Source organism: Haliotis rubra, unplaced genomic scaffold (assembly GCF_003918875.1).
Source record: "Haliotis rubra isolate DU_JTF1 unplaced genomic scaffold, ASM391887v1 Scf779, whole genome shotgun sequence".
Lineage (NCBI taxonomy): Eukaryota > Metazoa > Mollusca > Gastropoda > Lepetellida > Haliotidae > Haliotis > Haliotis rubra.
In genome coordinates, this window is record NW_025767500.1 from 25543 (window position 1) to 45590 (window position 20048).

The 20048-nt window shown below is 41.2% G+C and overlaps 1 protein-coding gene and 1 long non-coding RNA gene across 2 annotated transcripts; both read right to left on the minus strand.

Annotated features, from left to right (window-relative positions):
* Positions 1-13159: 13159 nt before the first annotated feature.
* LOC124260829 (major facilitator superfamily domain-containing protein 4B-like) lies at positions 13160-15702 on the minus strand. Its single transcript, XM_046695150.1, has 2 exons — positions 15525-15702; positions 13160-14181 (listed from the first exon to the last, which is right to left on the minus strand). The coding sequence occupies exons 1-2, from the start codon at positions 15700-15702 to the stop codon at positions 13160-13162; spliced, it is 1200 nt and encodes a 399-aa protein (XP_046551106.1).
* Positions 15703-15774: 72 nt separating this feature from the next.
* LOC124260836 lies at positions 15775-18513 on the minus strand. The gene is made up of 3 exons (XR_006894186.1): positions 18458-18513; positions 16573-16648; positions 15775-15810 (listed from the first exon to the last, which is right to left on the minus strand). It is a non-coding gene; the product is annotated as an uncharacterized LOC124260836 (long non-coding RNA).
* Between the last annotated feature and the right edge of the window lie 1535 nt (positions 18514-20048).

A 20048-nucleotide genomic window follows, 5' to 3' on the forward strand; every position in this document is an offset into this window, starting at 1 on the left:
ATAGAAGTCTGGTGGTCATTTCTCAGAAAGGAATGTATAGAGTTTTGGATTGAAGTGTTCAAAGGTCTGGAGGAAAATGGGGATTTCAGGGGATATTTCTTGGACAAAAACCTCATCCAGTTTTGTTTCATGGCTATTGTTCAGGTGTACTTGCATAATGTCATGCAAGTGGAACTGTTTATACATAAAGTAACGACTTCATACATGCAAACTTTCTTCGACAAATATTTTATGATTTTCTTTACTAAAAATTATGTTACCTGCAATGGTCAATACAATATAAAAGACGTTTTTGCTGTTTTCATGTCTTAATCTACACCACACAAATCGGTTTGAAGCAATTGTTTAACACTAACATTTTTATGATGATCTGGATTCCGTGGCTGCCGTGTGGGACAACCATTGCATTAGGCCCTCCAGACACAATGTTGCAAGTGGTCATCCAGAGCAAATGCACAGTGCTCCAGCTCTATGGGAAACTGAAGATTAACTCTGTGCTGTGTCCGACGATGACGTCTCTACCTGCCTTGAGGAAGCCGTGCTTCGCTCAACAATCCTATGTGATGAAGACGTTTATGAAATATGTACTAACATCATGGGGAGAGACAACCTACAACCGGCAACGAATGCTCAAGAAGCAGCAGATCTGTACATGCATCTCCGATAAGACATCTACGAATTCCTGTCTTAAAGTGTAACAAAGTTACATGTATATACATCTATATGTTGTATGATCCTACCAGATGTAACTTGTTGCCTCCATCCACGAAGCACGTGTTCGTATTGATGGTTGTGTTGTATTAATCATGTATAAATGAGAGCACAAACTTTCGTGAATGTTTCTATTTCAGACATAAACCATTTCCCAAAATGTACATTGATTCACTCTAGATCTGATGTTTTACGTTGGTATTTTTTCATTAATGTTTGTGTATTAAATTTGGGTAGATTCTAAAATTACTTTAACCATTACTGCATTGACACCATTCAGTAACACCAACACTAACGAACCCGATTGCCCTTAACGATGTTTAATAGTAAACGTCAACGCCTTAGGGCTGTCATTTATCGTATCTGCCGAAACAGATTCATTGGGGCATTTGTGGCGATGTAAAGAGGAAAATACATGCATGGAATATTGATTACAAGTCAGAATGACACCAGGTGTTCGCGAAAAGGGGGGACGTGTCCTGCTCTAGCGGTAGCACCCACCATGCACATATATCGTAAGTGGCACGTCGTGTTTGGTAGAAATATCTTTTTGTCTACCATAAAACCTTTGGAAGGATTTAACAAAACCGTGAACGACCAAACATTGGTTAAAAAGCTTGGTAGCAGTACATTATACTGATTTAGGCATTCTTTGATTCTGCCAAGCAGAATATCTACTTGATTTTTTGATAAGCTGCAACTCAAACGTTTCACTTTATTAGCATGGCTGATTTGGGTTATTTCAATATACTGATGAAACTATTTTTTCCCTTATGTTTGAATCACATAAATAATTCTCTCACCGCACGGCCTCAAGTCTAAGGGGTGGAGGCTGGAGAGAGTGGCTGGTCACTCCGAGAATGCACAAGGTTCCTGTTGGACTGTCTTGGTATGTCAAATACTGGCAAGTCACTTTCTTCACCTGAATCCACGCCATTGTATGTGACCGTGCTGCATACAGTTTCACCATTTTGCTCTTCAACACCAATTTCGGCTTCATCGCCTTCTGATGAAACATTGTCTAGATCTGGTAGTGAATCATCAGTTGAAATTGACTGCATTGCCTGCAAGAGGACGAAACAATAAAGTATAAAATATAAAGAACCACAACCGAGTGTAGTCCATGGGCTGATATAGGTGACCCTCTGGGGAAATTTTGAAGACTATATTTTTTGAAAGCTTATCATATGTACATTCAAATTCCAGGTGTTTGCAGGCTGGGTGCGGGGGATTTTTCCCGCAGTGACCCCCAAAGGGGTCAGGGTGGGAAAAATTGGGAAAATTAGTTTTCGCTTTTCTCACAAAATACATTCTAATAACTGCTTTCTATCAGGAACTATAAAAATATTTAAGGTTTATTGATAAGTTATAGGTACAGGAAGACATTTACTTTGAAAATGCATTGCGTCTAAGGGAAAAATTAAACTTTATAGGCCGTTTTTTCTACACTTTCTAGTGGGCAATTGTTTTAAGAAGGTATTCTTGTTTCAATAGCTCTAAAATGATCAAAATTAATGTTACAGCTATACTTAAAGCATGAAAAGACTTTGAGATGGTTTATTGTAGTCTGGGTGCTGGGGATTTTTCATGCCCTGACCCCCAAGAGGGGGCCAGGGGTAAAATTTGGGAAAATGAGTTTTTTCTTTTTTTCACAAAATACATTCTTATAACTGCCCTTTATCAGGAACAATGAAAATATCTAACATTTATTATTTAGTTAGAGGCACAGGAAGACTTTAAATTTGAAAATGCATTGTGTCTAAGGGGGAAATCAGACTTGAATGCTGTTTTTCTACACTGTCTAGTTGGCAGTTGGTTAAAGAACGTATTATTTCTTCAATTGCTCTAAAATGATCAAAATTAATGTTACAGCTATACTTAAAGCATGGTGGTTTATTCTCACTTTGGCTTTTTATAACATTGAGTTACCATTACTTATATTTATGTACCTTTATGCCGAATCATCATAGATTGTGTCCACAAGACTCTCAATCTCAACTTCGTCTGAATCCTCCATTCTACTCAAATCTAAGTTCTTGCTGGATATTATGTCAGTCAACCCTTGTGGAAAGGTGTGGCCTATGGTCCATTGACATTTCAGAGCATTTACTCCCCCTTTCAGCCACCCATAGCCCACAGGGTGAGCAACACTAGGGGGATTCTTGTCAGCATTGACCAAGATCAAGGCCTGGTGATCGCAAGCTGCAAGTGCATGTGTAGGGAGTCTCTGCAAGATGGAAGGAGTCTCATGTCTACATCATCATAGCTTGTCATAGTCTGTCCTCCCTTGGGTTTTAACTTCTTCATGAAGATTTGGTAGCGAGCCTCATTTACATTGTGTGTGATTTGACCATACATATGACAGACAAAGGAGTCCAAAGACCTCAACAAGTCAGTAGCTATCTCATCAGAAAGTCCTATTTTGGAAAAAGCATTCACAAATTCAGGGTGAGGTTCGAGAAGCTCAATGGGGAGAACTTTGCCGCGTCTGACAAAGGCACTGGTGGTATCACATCCTGTAAATGCATGAAGGGCTGGCTGGACATTGCACAGAGTGGACCCTTTCAGATTGATGATACTTTGTACATCCAGAAGTCTTCGTTTGTCACCAGTGCCTTTGTCAAATAGAACAGAAGTTTTCACCTTTTGAACAACCTTCAGAAGCAGAATCAACACATCTGTATCATCTGATCATATCACAACTTGTGCAGCAGAAGGATGCTGAGCATCAACATGCAAAACGTGAAGAATGATTCTAGTTTCCGCTTCTTCCTGTGATGAACACAAAGCATTCTCTGGAATGACAGATACTGATTCGCCATCTGTGGTCATCAACAAAAAACACTCTTCACCTTTCATAAAGAAGACTTTTTTTCCACTGAAGTTGAATTGTGTATTTGTCAGTACACCATTCATCAAAGATCAGTTGTATCAATTGCCTTTTGTGCTTGGTATTGGACATAAATGATTTCCAGTCAGATGGGGTTTTATAATTTGGACCCTGAACCAAAAATGAGCTGTTCATCTTCTGTCTCTCTCTAATCACTTGATGGAGTCTTTCTTGTTATGAATCTGTGACAAACTCCACTCTTTCCGAATGTGGAAGCATCACAGAAACCTTCTCAGCTAGCTTCTCAAATGTATCGGGGATGCCAGTGAGGCACTGGAGTAGGGCATTACCATCTACTGTATGCACAGCATCATCAGCGATCAAATCATGCTTCTTTGCATCAGTCTCCAGGTAGTGCAGCAGTTTGGCTTTGTCGATTTTCACTGGATAGCCATCAGCTGTTGCTAAGGCCCATGGAACAGGTGATAATGGGAATGAAGATGTTTTTTCGACATCAGTGTCATGTTGCTCACTCAAGAGAACCAACTGAGCAAATACATTTCTCTCAACTTTCATTTGGATGAGTCGACTTCAAGGAAAGAAAGTCTTCTCTATGAAAGGTGAAGAGTGTTTTAGTTAATGGTTGATGACCACAGATGACGAATCAGTATCTGTCACTCCAGAGAATGCTTTGTGAATGCTTTCTTCACAGGAAGAAGCGGAAACTAGAATCATTCTTCACGTTTTGCATGTTGATGCTCAGCATCCTTCTGCTGCACAAGTTGTGATATGATCAGATGATACAGATGTGTTGATTCTGCTTCTGAAGGTTGTTCAAAAGGTGAAAACTTCTGTTCTATTTGACAAAGGCACTGGTGACAAACGAAGACTTCTGGATGTACAAAGTATCATCAATCTGAAAGGGTCCACTCTGTGCAATGTCCAGCCAGCCCTTCATGCATTTACAGGACGTGATACCACCAGTGCCTTTGTCAAATGCGACAAAGTTCTCCCCATTGAGCTTCTCGAATCTCACCCTGAATTTGTGAATGCTTTATCCAAGATAGGACTTTCTGATGAGATAGCTACTTACTTGTTGAGGTCTTTGGACTCCTTTGTCTGTCATATGTATGGTCAAGTCACACACAATGTAAATGAGGCTCGCTACCAAATCTTCATGAAGAAGTTAAAACCCAAGGGAGGACAGACTATGACAAGCTATGATGATGTAGACATGAGACTCCTTCCACCTTGCAGAGACTCCCTACACATGCACATGCAGCGTGCGATCACCAGGCCTTGATCTTGGTCAATGCTGACAAGAATCCCCCTAGTGTTGCTCACCCTGTGGGCTAAGGGTGGCTGAAAGGGGGAGTAAATGCTCTGAAATGTCAATGGACCATAGGCAACATCCTTCCACAAGAGTTGACTGACATAATATCCAGCAAGAACTTAGATTTGAGTAGAATGGAGGATTCAGACGAAGTTGAGATTGAGAGTCTTGTGGACACAATCTATGATGATTCGGCATAAAGGTACATAAATATAAGTAATGGTAACTCAATGTTATAAAAAGCCAAAGTGAGAATAAACCACCATGCTTTAAGTATAGCTGTAACATTAATTTTGATCATTTTAGAGCAATTGAAGAAATAATACGTTCTTTAACCAACTGCCAACTAGACAGTGTAGAAAAACAGCATTCAAGTCTGATTTCCCCTTAGACACAATGCATTTTTTTCAAATTTAAAGTCTTCCTGTGCCTCTAACTAAATAATAAATGTTAGATATTTTCATTGTTCCTGATAAAGGGCAGTTATTAGAATGTATTTTGTGAAAAAAAGAAAAACTCATTTTTCCAAATTTTTACCCCCTGGCCCCCCTCTTGGGGGGTCAGGACATGAAAAATCCCCAGCACCCAGACTACAATAAACCATCTCAAAGTCTTTTCATGCTTTAAGTATAGCTGTAACATTAATTTTGATCATTTTAGAGCTATTGAAACAAGAATACCTTCTTAAAACAATTGCCCACTAGAAAGTGTAGAAAAACAGCTATAAAGTTTAATTTTTCCCTTAGACGCAATGCATTTTTCAAAGTAAATGTCTTCCTGTACCTATAACTTATCAATAAACCTTAAATATTTTTATAGTTCCTGATAGAAAGCAGTTATTAGAATGTATTTTGTGAAAAAAGCAAAAACTAATTTTCCCAAATTTTTCCCACCCTGACCCCCTTTGGGGAGTCACTGCGGGAAAAATCCCCCGCACCCAGCCTGCAAACACCTGGAATTTGAATGTACATATGATAAGCTTTCAAAAAATATAGTCTTCAAAATTCCCCCAAGGGGGAGGGTCACCTATATCAGCCCATGGACCTAGTCATTCATTTCAGTTGTAATTATGATACACCACGTGGTTAATGCTTTTATTGTACATGTTATACGTACACTGCCCGAGTTGAAAACAACAGTCGGCGCCCCTGTAGAAGCAGTAGTTGTCACAGTAAAAGCAGAAGGCGTCCTCGTTAAAGCTGAAGGCGTCCCTGTAGAAGCAGTAGTTGTCACAGTAAAAGCAGAAGGCGTCCTCGTTAAAGCTGAAGGCGTCCCTGTAGAAGCAGTAGTTGTCACAGTAAAAGCAGAAGGCGTCCTCGTTAAAGCTGAAGGCGTCCCTGTAGAAGCAGTAGTTGTCACAGTAAAAGCAGAAGGCGTCCTCGTTAAAGCTGAAGGCGTCCCTGTAGAAGCAGTAGTTGTCACAGTAAAAGCAGAAGGCGTTCTCGTTAAAGCTGAAGGCGTCCCTGTAGAAGCAGCAGGCATCTCAGGAGAAGCAGTAGGCGTCCCGGTAGAAGCAGTAGTTGTCACCGTAAAAGCAGAAGGCGTCCTCGTTAAAGCTGAAGGCTTCCCGGTAGAAGCAGTAGACATCTCAGTAGAAGCAGTAGGCGTCCCGGTAGAAGCAGCAGGCATCTCAGGAGAAGCAGTAGTTGTCACAGTAAAAGCAGAAGGCGTCCTCGTTTTACCTTTTTGTCTGACTCACCGATTCATTGTTAGGCTGGTTTTGCACCACGTCAGTTGACAGATCTTGCTCATCCTCCTTTTTCTTTGTGTACATGTAGAAACGAAGAATCTTTACTTTAGTTTCCGCATATACATTAGCCACTGTTTTTTGGCCCATTTCTTCCCCTTTAAAATCTTTGATGGAGAAAGTGAATTGCGCCTCGTTTCCCCTTTCGCTTTCACCATCGGGAAAGAACAGTTGTTTGGCAGCTGCCAGAATATCTGCTTGTCCAGCATCCCTAAAGACTGATAAATGTCTTGTCCCACCCCCGTTTTGACTCGGATCCGCACTTGCTTAAAGGCATTGGCCTTCGTGTCAAAATCTATCCAGCCGACTTCTATTCGCTGAGATGTTTTTCTTGCGTTTTTGTTACCTTGAAGAAAGTCAAACTCTTTCTGACCCCTCTTTCTTCGGTTTGACATTTTTTTTCGAAGTCTGTCAAACAATCCGCTTGATTTGGTCTGTTTTTCTGGGTTTTCGGATTGCTTTGACTTGCACCATACCACCGTCGCAAGCCTGTCACCGTCTGTAGGAATATATCTAGAAAGCACTTCATCCTTCATCTCAAGGATAAGGCTTGGGTCGATCTTAACATAAATATTTTTATCTCTTCAGTGGTTTAGTCACATCAATGGTTATATTTTAAATCATATGAATAATATTAATAAATCTCAACTCATCTTAATATTACCTGTTATTTATCTTATAATTTAATCATAAATCATTTAACGCTGTAATGGTAATGACTGTAATCCAGAACTTTAAGCCTGTTCAAAATCGAAAATATGCTACGAAAATCGATGCTAATTGTCAGCTGGATGGCTGACTGGCTGAGTATGGTTTTACGCCGTTTTTTAGCAATATTCCAGCAATATCACGGCGGGGGACACCAGAAATGGGCTTCACAAGTTGTACCCATGTGGGGAATCGAACCCGGGCCTTCGGCGTGACGAGCGAACGCTTTAACCACTAGGCTAGGCTACCCCACCGCCCCGCTAATTGTCAGCAGAAATGATTATTGCAATATTCACGATATATCTTATTACTTGGTTCTTTACTGATAAATGTTGCCAATACATGTGGTGCACATTATTACATATAAGCTATGGCATATCCCATTTTGTTAAATAGCTTCTCTTTTTTTTCATTATATGTCTATTCTTATTTATTTTGGGTTGTTTAAAACAAACCCCAAAGAGAACCGCAATATATTTGGTTGTCTGATGATGTCAAAACGATTTTGTATGTAAGATAACATTACAATGATTATTGCTATGTATATCAGTAATATTCAAGATTCGCCAGTTCAAAATTGTGTCATTAGGTCTTTATGCAAAATGGTCAAAAATCATAAATATGGTACAACATCGCGTAAAAGCAAAGCTTACTTCTTCATCGCCTAATGATACATACACCTGGGCCAAGAGAACCTTTTGCCGGGAAATTGCAGACCGAGTAATGAATGCGATTTTTACATGCAAACCTAAAGAATACGTTTTACACGAAAACCCTATCTTCTTTCTACCTTGTCAGCAGCAAGTAGCTGAACGTTTTCTTCAGGAACTCCCCTCTCTTTGAGAAAACGCTCGAGGTGCTCCATCCATTGTGGGAATGTAGACATTACGAACGTTACGGCGTCGCTGAAAACTTGTGAGTCGAATTGAGACATTTTACCCGTCGTAAAACATAAACGTAATGTTTCCACCAGTGATGTTAGCTGCGTGAAGCAACTGCAAACCAAGAAACGGGATGCAACGGAAGTTCACTGTATGGGGCTGTACGAGGCTATGATAACTGACATGCATCGTGACGTCGCTTAGGTTGTGACGTAATGCAAAATTGTTCATTTACGAGGGGGCAAACTAGAATAGCGAAGTGACGCCAATACATTGTGACGTAATGCAAAAAGTGCACATTATCGTCTGATAAAGTACCGTCGGCGCCTTTGATCTTTCACCGAAGCATCTTAGAAATATGATTGGTTTATGACGTGAAATTTACTTTTTCAAACAGACTGACTGACTGAGTATGGTTTTACGCCGCCCGGGTCTTCGGCGTGACAAGCTAACGCTTTAACCACTAGGCTACCTCACCGCCCCTTTTCAAACAGAAAAAAGCTAAAAACAAACACTAACAACTGTATGATGCAAGATGATTGTCTAAATTAATGGTCTACAGTGATTTATCGACCTTCTTGAAAACCATCAAAATTAAGAATGACACCCCATGCACGCGTATGGGGCTACTGCGTTGTGCACGTGCATCTCATGCGTTGTGTTTAGGGGTGGTGATAAAGAGAAATGGTCGTGCGTTCATACGATGTCTGTCTTTGAAACGTTTGTTAACGTTGATTCTTCCTATCCAGATTGAAAGTTCAGGTACCCCTACTTTTTTTGGAAGAGTATAGGTTTCACTCAACAACGCCATGAACTGACAAAATCTGTATAGTAAACTACGGATATGCCGAACTCGTTATATCCGTCAGTTCGTTACATCGTCAGTTTGTTATGTCCGCCAGTTCGTTATATCCGCCAGTTCGTTACATCCGTCAGTTCGTTATATCCGTCAGTTCGTTATATCCACCAGTTCGTTATATCGTCAGCTCGTTATATCCGCCAGCTCGTTATATCCGTCAGCTCGTCACATCCCTCATTTCGTTATATCCGTCAGTTCGTTATATCCGTCAGCTCGTTATATCCGCCAGTTCGTTATATCCGTCAGCTTGTTATATCCGCCAGTTCGTTATATCCGCCAGTTCGTTATATCCGTCAGTTCGTTATATCCGCCAGTTCGTTATATCCGTCAGCTCGTTATATCCGTCAGTTCGTTATATCCGTCAGTTCGTTATAAACCTAGTTTACCGCATATTGACAGTTGTAGCCGCTCTGGCTGTACGTGGTTTTATGTGTCCCGTGATAGGTTTTATACCACGAGCCAGAGGCTACAACTATGTTACCAACATCCCTCAGGCTAAAACTGTCAAAGAATTAATACAAATAGAAGATGGATAGACAACAGCTGGTCAATTGAGTGGAGGTGATGTCTCACGTCCCTTTCCTCGACTCGTAAACACTTTTTCCTCAGTCTGCAGCAGGATGCATGAGGTATATGGTCCCGCTCAGAAATCCACGTGAAGCCTGTTTTCTTTCATAGCAGATAAGATCCGGCTGAGAATTGATCTTCAGCAACCCATGCTTGTTCGTAAGAGGTGACTAACGGGATTGGGTGGTCAGACTTGGTTGACACATGCCATCATATCTCAACTGCACAGATCGATGCTCATGATGTTGATCACTGGATAGTCTGGTCCAGACGCGATTATTTACAGACCATCGCCATATAGCTGGAATATTGCAGAGTGCGGCGTTCATCAACCAACCAACCAACCTTACATACCACTTGGATGATTACATATTCTTATGCATCACAGATGGCATCGATCAGAGTAAATATTTATCCAATGCCTTATAAAAATACTACGTATAAAATGTGTTCATATTCATAGATTTGCTGTCTGTGTGATAATGGCGCTTGGATATCATGGAGTGCTAATTTGTATTCATTACGAAGTGTCAGCTTGATGGGGGGGGAGGGGGGAGGGGGACTTGAAGCGATGCAGCCCTTGAACGTCTACCAGTTTAGTTGAACACATGATAAGGGCTGTGGTGCCGACAAGACTATATGCATGATCAGGGCCATTTGGGGATTCGGACTCACCTTCTAAGGTACCTCATTTCTGGTGTTCCCCGCCGTGATATTGCTGGAATATTGCTAAAAACGGCGTTAAACCATACTCACTCACTCACTCACTCTAAGGTACCTAAAACGTCGAATAGGGTATTTTGTCGACTTGCAGATTGGTCTAGTCTCACTGTTATGTAGAACATTAATAATCTGTACCGTTTTATTTTGCCCGAAACACAATGTTAATATACATGTATTTGTTGGTTACTGAACCCGTTAGATCCTTGTTGGAATTGGTCTTCGTCAACCCACGGTTGTCGCAACAGCCGACTAGTCGGTGGCCGGTGGAATAGATCGCTGACTTGGTTGCTACATGTTATCGTTTTCTAAATGCATAGATTGATGCTTATGGTGTTGATCACTGGATTGTCTGGTCCAGACTTGATTATTCACAATTACTGGAATATCGTGGCGTTAAACAACCAACTAACTATCCACCCTTGTGGTAGGCGCAAGACCAGAAACCATGTTGCTGGACATTCTGGACAAATTCGGTGTAGACACGTATGTTCTGTCGGACAATATGGAACAGAGAACCGAAGTGCTGCTCAGACGTCACACGTATGACATTTACACCATACAACTGCTGCTACTTGTTGGACAGTTTGCATCTGGTTTCAATGGGTCCAGTTTCACTCTTTAAAGACTCTAATTGATCTATCATACAATTTCAACACTAACAATTTGAGCTTTTAATATTTATTTTAGTTTGTATCTCCAAAGCTGGAGGAATTAAACCTACCAACCTATCTTCATTTGACCATTATTAAGAAAACATAGTGTCTTCACATACAATTTAAGCTTTTAATATATATTTTATTTTGTATCTCCAAAGCTGGAGGAACTAAACCTACCTACCTATCTTCATTTGACCATTATTAAGAAAACATAGTGTCTTCACATACAATTTAAGCTTTTAATTTCTATTTTATTTTGTATCTCCAAAGCTGGAGGTTTGAAACCTACCAACCTATCTTCATTTGACCATTATTAAGAAAACATAGTGTCTTCACATACAATTTAAGCTTTTAATATTTATTTTATTTTGTATCTCCAAAGCTGGAGGTTTGAAACCTACCAACCTATCTTCATTTGACCATTATTAAGAAAACATAGTGTCTTCACATACAATTTAAGCTTTTAATATTTATTTTATTTTGTATCTCCAAAGCTGGAGGTTTGAAACCTACCTACCTATCTTTATTTGACCAAAACATAGTGTATCACATATATATGCGGTCCATCTAAATACATTTTTGGCCCTCAGTCAGAATACCAAAGGCCTCAACGATGGATTACATTTTTCACGCATATACTGCAACATGGCAACCAACAGGTTCAGGCACAATTTGTAATAAAGAAATATATATTCAATGTACATACCGTAACATCGAAAAATGTTGGTTCATGCATTTACTGTAACAGCATCGAATTATTCATATACTGTAACATAACAAGATGCACATCCTGTAACATAGCAGTACATTGATTCATACATATATAGTTTAACACTGCACCCAACTGGTTCATGCACATACTTTAACATACATGTAGCAATATTTTGGTTCTTGCATATACTGTAACATAGCAATATATTGATTTATACATACATATATACTTCAACGCTGCAACCATTTGGTTCATGCACATACTGTATCAGTGATATATTGGTTCATGCTCATATTGTAACATAGAAATTGGTTGGTTTATGTACATGCTAAAAAAGTGCAACCAATTAGTTTATACATATAAACTGTAACATCGAAACACATACAGCTTGTTCAGCTTGACCTGATCAAGTGAATACTAATGCAATGCGTGACCGTGTCACAGCTGGTTGAGTCTATTATTGTGAAGGGGTGCACCTTTGTCAGTTGATTGTCAACATGTCCGAACAGTCGAGACAAGGTCGACGTTTGACATCTCAGTGTCGAGAAATCGTCAGCAATGTCCTAACTTTCTTTAAAAAAGAAGCTACAGATGGTTTACTGTTTCCGATTCGAGGTTTTAGGTAGCCAGTAGCAGTAGCGACATTAGTAACATTCTCTGCTCCCCTACTTAATGAAGTTAACTCGACCGTAATTTGTGCCATTTGACCACCCGGGCCATGCATATGTAGAGTAGCTCAGGTCAAGCTGACCAACCTGTAGGTTCACGTATATACGTACTGTTACATCAAACAGACTGGTTCATGACATGCCTTCCGTCCAAGCATAACGCAGGCAATTGCGCCGTCCTGACCTTTCTGGCTCTTGTTAAGCATACATAATCATAATCATAAACATACTAGCTAACCCACTGTAGTTACAATAACAATAACCATGTATTACGAATACGTTAAATAGAGTCACGTGCGTTGTTTGCTAACATGTAAAAAGTTACACAAATCCGGCTCGATGAAACGTCTCACACATGTCGACATTCCATGAAACAAGTGCCTCATTAATGTTTTTCCATCACATTTCACTTGTCCCATCTTCTGAATGTTGGGGAGGTGGTGTAGCCGAGTAGATAAAACGTTCACTCGTCACGCTGAAGATCCGGATTCGATTCCACACAAGGGTACAATCCGTGAAGTCAATTTCTGGTATCCACTGCCGATGGCTCGGTTTCGATTGCCCACGTTAGTACAATGTGGGAAGCTCATTCCTGGTATCTCACGCCGTGGTATTGCTAGAATATTGCTGAAAGCTGCGTAAAACTAAACTCACTCTTCTGTATATCAAGAGTGCACATAAGAGTGCCATAATTTCCTGTGTAATACTCTTCCGAAATATATAATCGGTCGAAAATATTTCAGCGTAATTTTATCAAACAGTTTCTAATCATGGTCATTAGATCTGTCCTTAGACAACGGCAGGGCCTTAGAGAGGGAGGCCAAGCAAGCATATGTAACTGCGATACCTAGCATGATACTGAAAATCAAATACAGGTAGGTGTAGGGACCGTAGTCATTGAACAGGATGCCCCCAAAGAAGGGGAAGAGCATGTTACCAGCACCGGATGCCAGAAAGCAAAGGGAAGTAATTTTCGGATGCAGATGTAGAAAGTCTGTTACCCACGCCAGAACACCAGCAAGGTAGGGTGCGGAGAAATATCCTACTGTTGGCGATAATATCCACAGCGCGACAGGAAACCTGCTCCCTAGACTGACGAAGATGATCCCGACGACAACCAGGCCTGACAAATGAGCTGTAATAACTTGAAAGTTGGAGAACCGCCGAGTGTAGAACCCACTTAAGAGCCTACAGACCAATGATCCCAACCAGAACAGTGACGTCATCGTCACCATATCATCCTTGGACATGCGCAATGGCCCTGTAACTCCGTACACGGTCAAGATGGCGGAATAGGTTGCTGGTAATGAACTGAGAAGAATGTACATGACACATAGGGCAAAGAAGAAGACGAGATGGATGGGTTTGAACTTGAATTCTTCTTGATGGTCGAGTTCAACATAGTCCGGTGTCTTGGCAACCTGTTGAAGTCGGATAGCTCGATAAAACAGCCAGTAGTACAGCTGTGATAATGCCGCGGGGAGCATGTAGCAAGCCAGAACTAGGAAGGCCCATTGCACTCGGGTATCTTCGGCCGTACACTCGGTGTTCATTCCCACACCCTGCTCGGAGATGATCGAGTCCAATACGTGCACAAGACTGGTTGAATTGGTGAGAGACAATGATGTGCTCTGGTTGACGGAATCGGTTGGGGCTGTCTGATATGGGCAAAGGAAGGGCTTGGCGATTAAAGGAGCCAAAATGGCCCCCACTGATGTTCCACAAGCCACGAACTGGAATGGTGGTCCTTTCTTCTCCCACAGCTCGCCGCATATCTGCATCACAACTGGAATAGAAACGTTGTGTAATTACGTCACAGATAGACAACGGCTGATCAACGGCGTACAATGATGGTCAATATCAACCAAATGGTCAGTTATCTTCTAATCATACCATCTATTTAGAAACGTAAAATTTATTCAGCAGTGTATATTTTCTGACTTTGCCTACTGATCTGCAGGTCTTCTTGTTGCAAATGTTTCTTTAAATTTAATTTATATAAGAAGAAAATCTGTCTCTATATGGCCGCCACTGTGATCTTATACGGTTACAGAACTCTCGATCGCAGAGGAAAAGGAGGAATTTATGGAAATGGCCAGTAATAGGAAAATAGATGCAAGCTTTCATGTTGTTTCTCTGGAACAATGGCGTCTTGGAAGACTGGATGGCAAAAGTCTTAACAAATCATGTAGTAAGGGCCTAAATCTCTAAAATACCAAATTAAGGTACCAATTTTAATATGAGTATTTCTCAGTTCAGCTTGCAAAGTTTCATTCCTGCAACTTCAGATGATTCTGAGAATACTTGTCCGTCTTGCATATGCATTGTATTAAAGAAAATAGCATGGAATTAGGGTCGTAAAAGCGTATGAAACAATTTACCAATCGTAAGTGACATAATAACCAATTGCGTGCACCTTGTCGAGCAAATTCTGAGTGCATATTACAAAGGGATGACATTCAGTTATTTCTCACCTGAGGAACAAATTTTATAGAATAACAACTTCTTTATTGCACAACATGTGACGTTTCGGCGTAGATGCTTACACCGTTATAAACGGTGAGGCTATTTACCAAGTGATGATAACGATGTTAGTATCTAAACCGAAAGGTCGCATTTATTGCAATAAAGAAGGTGTATTTCCATAAATTATATTCCTCTGCATCGTACCAGCTTTCAAATCATTATGGACCGCCTCCGTGGTGTAGTGGTTAGAGCGTCCGCCCGGAGAGCGGAAGGTCGCGGGTTCGATCCCCGGCCGCGTCATACCAAAAGACGTTAAAATATGGTACTTGTTGGTCCCTGCCTGGCGCTCGGCATTAATGGGTACAACAAGGAGTGGTCGGCTCGGAGTCAGTATAATGTGTCTGAGTGGGGTATTCATGCTTCACTGCGGCATGGTACCTCAGTGAGCTAGCACTATAAAACCAGCTTAAGTCTGGGCTAGTACAAGCAGCCCCACATACACATACACACGCATGCACGTCGTCATATGAGCGAAATATTCTCAAGCGCCGTTAAACCCAATTTCACCTCACCACCTCACCTCAAATCATTATGGCACTTAAAGAAATAATCTTTTTTTGTTCTGAGATGCTTAATATGATAAGGGCCATCACAAATACTCACAGCATACCACCAGTCCTCGGGTTAGGCCGAACACAAAGACCATGAAGTACATGTAGAAGAGATTATGAACCTGCGGGATGGCTGCCACCGTGACACATCCGACCGCCAGGCTGAGGAACAGCTGGAGACGGTGATCAAACCTGGACGCCAGGAAGCCAGCAGCCAGAGCCCCAAGCATAGACCCCAGACCACTGGCAAAGAACAGATAGGACAGGGCATCCAGGTCCTTCTGGAGAAGAAGCTGCAGATCCAGAAGGGTAGGGCCTAGGATACAGTTGTGGATGCCCTGAAATAAGCAGTTCATCTGTTTATTTCATGAGAGAGACATTGACGCCATTCAGTGCATCTGTAGATGTCATGAATTGTCATTGGGGTCATTAAGTTCATTTGTGGATGTCGTGTGTCATTAGGTACGCTTGTGGATGCCATGGATAGTCACTGGGGTCATTAAGTACACTTGTAGATGTCATGGACTAGACATTGGGGTCATTAAGTACGCATGTGGATGTCAGGATCACTGGGGTCATTCCGTACACTTATGGATCCCGTACAATTGTCATTGGGGTCGTTAAGTACATTTTGACTATTCATGACATCCACAAGTGTACTTAATGACCCCAATGACTATTGTATAGTATCCATAAGTGGTATCCAGAATCAATAAGAACTGATGATTCATTGGGATTAATCACATTCCCAGGACAGTGGGAATATTAGGAAAGACTGACGACGTGAAAGTGTCCGAATTAGGAATGACGCGCTACGGATGTGTGTGCGGCTGCGTACGACATATGGAAACTACGTCATGTGTTTTGGTGTTCATGCTACGTCATGTGTTTTGGTGTTCATGCAAAGGATATTTGTCGTTTATTTCGTGCTATTACTTGAAAATCACATATGTATGTGCGTGTGTGCACGCATTTCAGATGTCCGTACTTTTAAAAGAGAGCATAATAGGTTACAAGTAATGTCTCCGGTGAATATTTACATCCCACATTTGGAGAATACAATTTGATACATAAGGATGTGTGGTTCATGTTTGGCTTACCCTGTGGTTGAAGGCCCAGAACAGCCAGAAGGTCTGGATCAGCTTGGACCGTCGGGAGATTGCAATCATCATGTACCTGCACACGCAAGTGAACTGTACTTACCAGATTCATGAGGTAAATTGGTTTGTTGTTTAACACCGCACTGAGCATTATTCCAGCTATATGGCGGAGGTCTGTAAATAATCGAGTCTGGACCAAACACTCCAGTGATCAACAGCATGAGCATCAATCTACGCAATTGGGATACGATGACAGGTGTCAACCAAGTTAGCGAGCCTGACCACCCGATCCCGTTAGTCGTCTCTTACGACAGGCATGGGTTACTGAAGATCAATTCTAACCCGGATATTCACGGGACTCATAGGGCAAGCATTCTGGAACGTGTTATGATCAGCATCCCCACCGCATCTCATGGATAGGTCATAGTGCCCAAAACCTAATGATCCTTGGTATGTCAATACAGTTGTCCGTGGAATCCTCAAAGGGAAATTATGATATTGTCTCTCTTCTGGGTTAATTTTGACACTTTTTGATTGCCATAGTAAGGTGATAACGCGACATCTAGATTATGATGACATTTTACTGAACAGTCCAATCGGCGTTAAACCCAACTCTACCCAGTACTGCACCCATAAGTGAAGAGTTCTGGTTTTACGCCGCAACGTTCCAGCAATATCACGGCGGGGGACACCAGAAATGGGCTTCACATAGTCATTGTACCCATGTGGTAGTGTTGGGAATTGGATAAAATCTCATAATTGATGATTTGTTCATTACAACCGATCAATCATCGAAAATAATTGGTCAGCATCATTGATCAAATTTTTCTGGTTATGTTTGTTACTGCACAATAAACAAAGAAAAAACATGTAGTTCTTATGAGTCTTTTTGTAAATTCCACAAAATGCATGTGCAAATTTAACATCTTTAAAGGATGACTAGTATGTTAGGAACATAAATATCCTGGAGTCTTTAAGATAAATTCAATCCTGACTTAGAACGAGCTTGTAATGTTTATGAAATGTAACAGACAAAACCATTGTAAAAAATATTGTAAATGCAAACAAGTGTTCCAGAGTTCTTTGTGTTCGATTATGAGAAAACATGATCGATTGCTTGGTCGTTTAGTCATTGCGACCAATCTTCGATTATTTCAATTAATCGGACCATCACTACCATGTGGGAAATCGAACCCGTGTTTTCTCCGTGCCGAGCGAACGTTTGATTTAGTGAGTTTAGTTTTACGCCGCTTTTAGCAATATTCCAGCAATATCACGGTGGGGGACACCAGAAATGGGCTTCACACAGTCATTGTACCCATGTGGGAAATCACAGTCATTGTACCCATGTGGGTAATTCGAACCCGTGTTTTCTCCGTGCGGATCGAACGATTTAGTAAGTGAGTTTAGCTTTACGCCGCTTTTAGCAATATTCCAGCAATATCACGGTGGGGGACACCAGAAATGTGCTTCACACTGTGTACCCATGTAGGAAATCGAACCTGTGTTTTCTCCGTGCTGAGCGAACGATTTAGTTAGTGAGTTTAGTTTTACGCCGCTTTTAGCAATATTCCAGCAATATCACGGCGGGGGACACCAGAAATGGGCTTCACACATTGTACCCATGTAGGAAATCGAACCCGCGTTTTCTCCGTGCTGAGCGAACGATTTAGTTAGTGAGTTTAGTTTTACGCCGCTTTTAGCAATATTCCAGCAATATCACGGCGGGGGACACCAGAAATGGGTTTCACACTTTGTACCCATGTAGGTCATCGAACCCGAATCTTGGACGTGACGAGCGAACGCTTTAACCACTAGGCTATCCCACCGCCCGATTTGTACACATGTAACATTTTTAACTGAGGATTGTAATGTCAAGTCTTACCTGGGATCTTTTGCTTGGTTGTTAAAATTGTCTGTTGGAGCACTTACAAATACCTGTTTGTCTGTCCACACGTTGGAGCGTATTCTGTGGCAATACCAGAGAATCTGCATATTCAGTTAAATCAAAAGAATATACATACTGATTCATGTAAATTAGTTGGAATATGAACCTAAAATCGTCCCTCGTTAAACCTTGGGGACAATAAATATGGTTTATGTGTGACAGCGCATGTCGTTTCGGTGTCTGGTTTCCTACTGAAATGCTTCATCTGCTTCAAGCCGCTTTCTGATCAATTCAGTTTCAATTCCAGCATGAAAATAATTCATTCTTATTAATTCATTAAGTTTTAATCCTCCATTCATAGTTCAACTTCTGATGAATTATAGATTCATGAATTCAGATCAAATGTATTTTACAATCTGCCGTGTAAAAAAATATGAACATCACTTTTGTGTGTCGTTATCCGGGCGTGGAAGGCCAGTGGACCATTGAAATGAACTCGGCTATTTGCCTGCACCTACGTCCAAGATGGCTTAACCTGTGATCATTTGGCAACAGGTTGTATGCCTACATATATAGAGTATCAACTGTCTAGCTAGTGTCTCATTGTGGACGATACAGTTGGCGACAATGACATACAACAGCTGGAAATAGAAACAATGGCAAATAACTTTGATGACGATACAATACTCTATGGCACGGGTTTGGTCGGTTTTGATCTTGACACCATGTCATCGAAAACTACGCAGTTGCTTTTCTGTACGCGATATTGGAAATGTTCCTCACTAGGTGAGAATTTGCCTGTTACGCTATAAGTGTCACGCATTATTATTCTGGAGGAGGCGTTTTGGTGGCTACACTTTGAGTGTCACGCATTATTATACTGGAGGAGACGTTTTGGTGGCTACACTAATGAGTGTCACGCATTATTATACTGGAGAAGACGTTTTGGCTGCTTTTGGTGTCTACACTATGAGTGTCACGCATTATTATACTGGAGGAGACGTTTTGGCTGCTACACTATGAGTCACGCATTATTATACTGGAGGAGACGTTTTTGGCTACACTATGAGTGTCACGCATTATTATACTACGTTTTGGTGGCTACACTATGAGTGTCACGCATTATTATACTGGAGACGTTTTGGTGGCTACACTATGAGTCACGTTATACTGGAGGAGGTTTTGGTGCTGCTACACTATGAGTGTCACGCATTATTATACTGGAGTGTCAGACGAGACGTTTTGGTGGCTACACTATGAGTGTCACGCATTATATATACTGGAGGAGACGTTTTGGTGGCTACACTATGAGCGTCACGCATTATTATACTTGAGGAGACGTTTGGAGAAGAGGCTACACTATGAGCGGCTAAACTATGAGTGTCACGCATTATTATACTGGAGGAGACGTTTGGTGGCTACACTATGAGTGTCACGCATTATTATACTGGAGGAGGCGTTTTGGTGGCTACACTATGAGCGTCACGCATTATTATACTGGAGGAGACGTTTTGGTGGCTACAGCATTATGAGTGTACACGCATTATTATACTGGAGGAGACGTTTTGGTGGCTACACTATGAGTGTC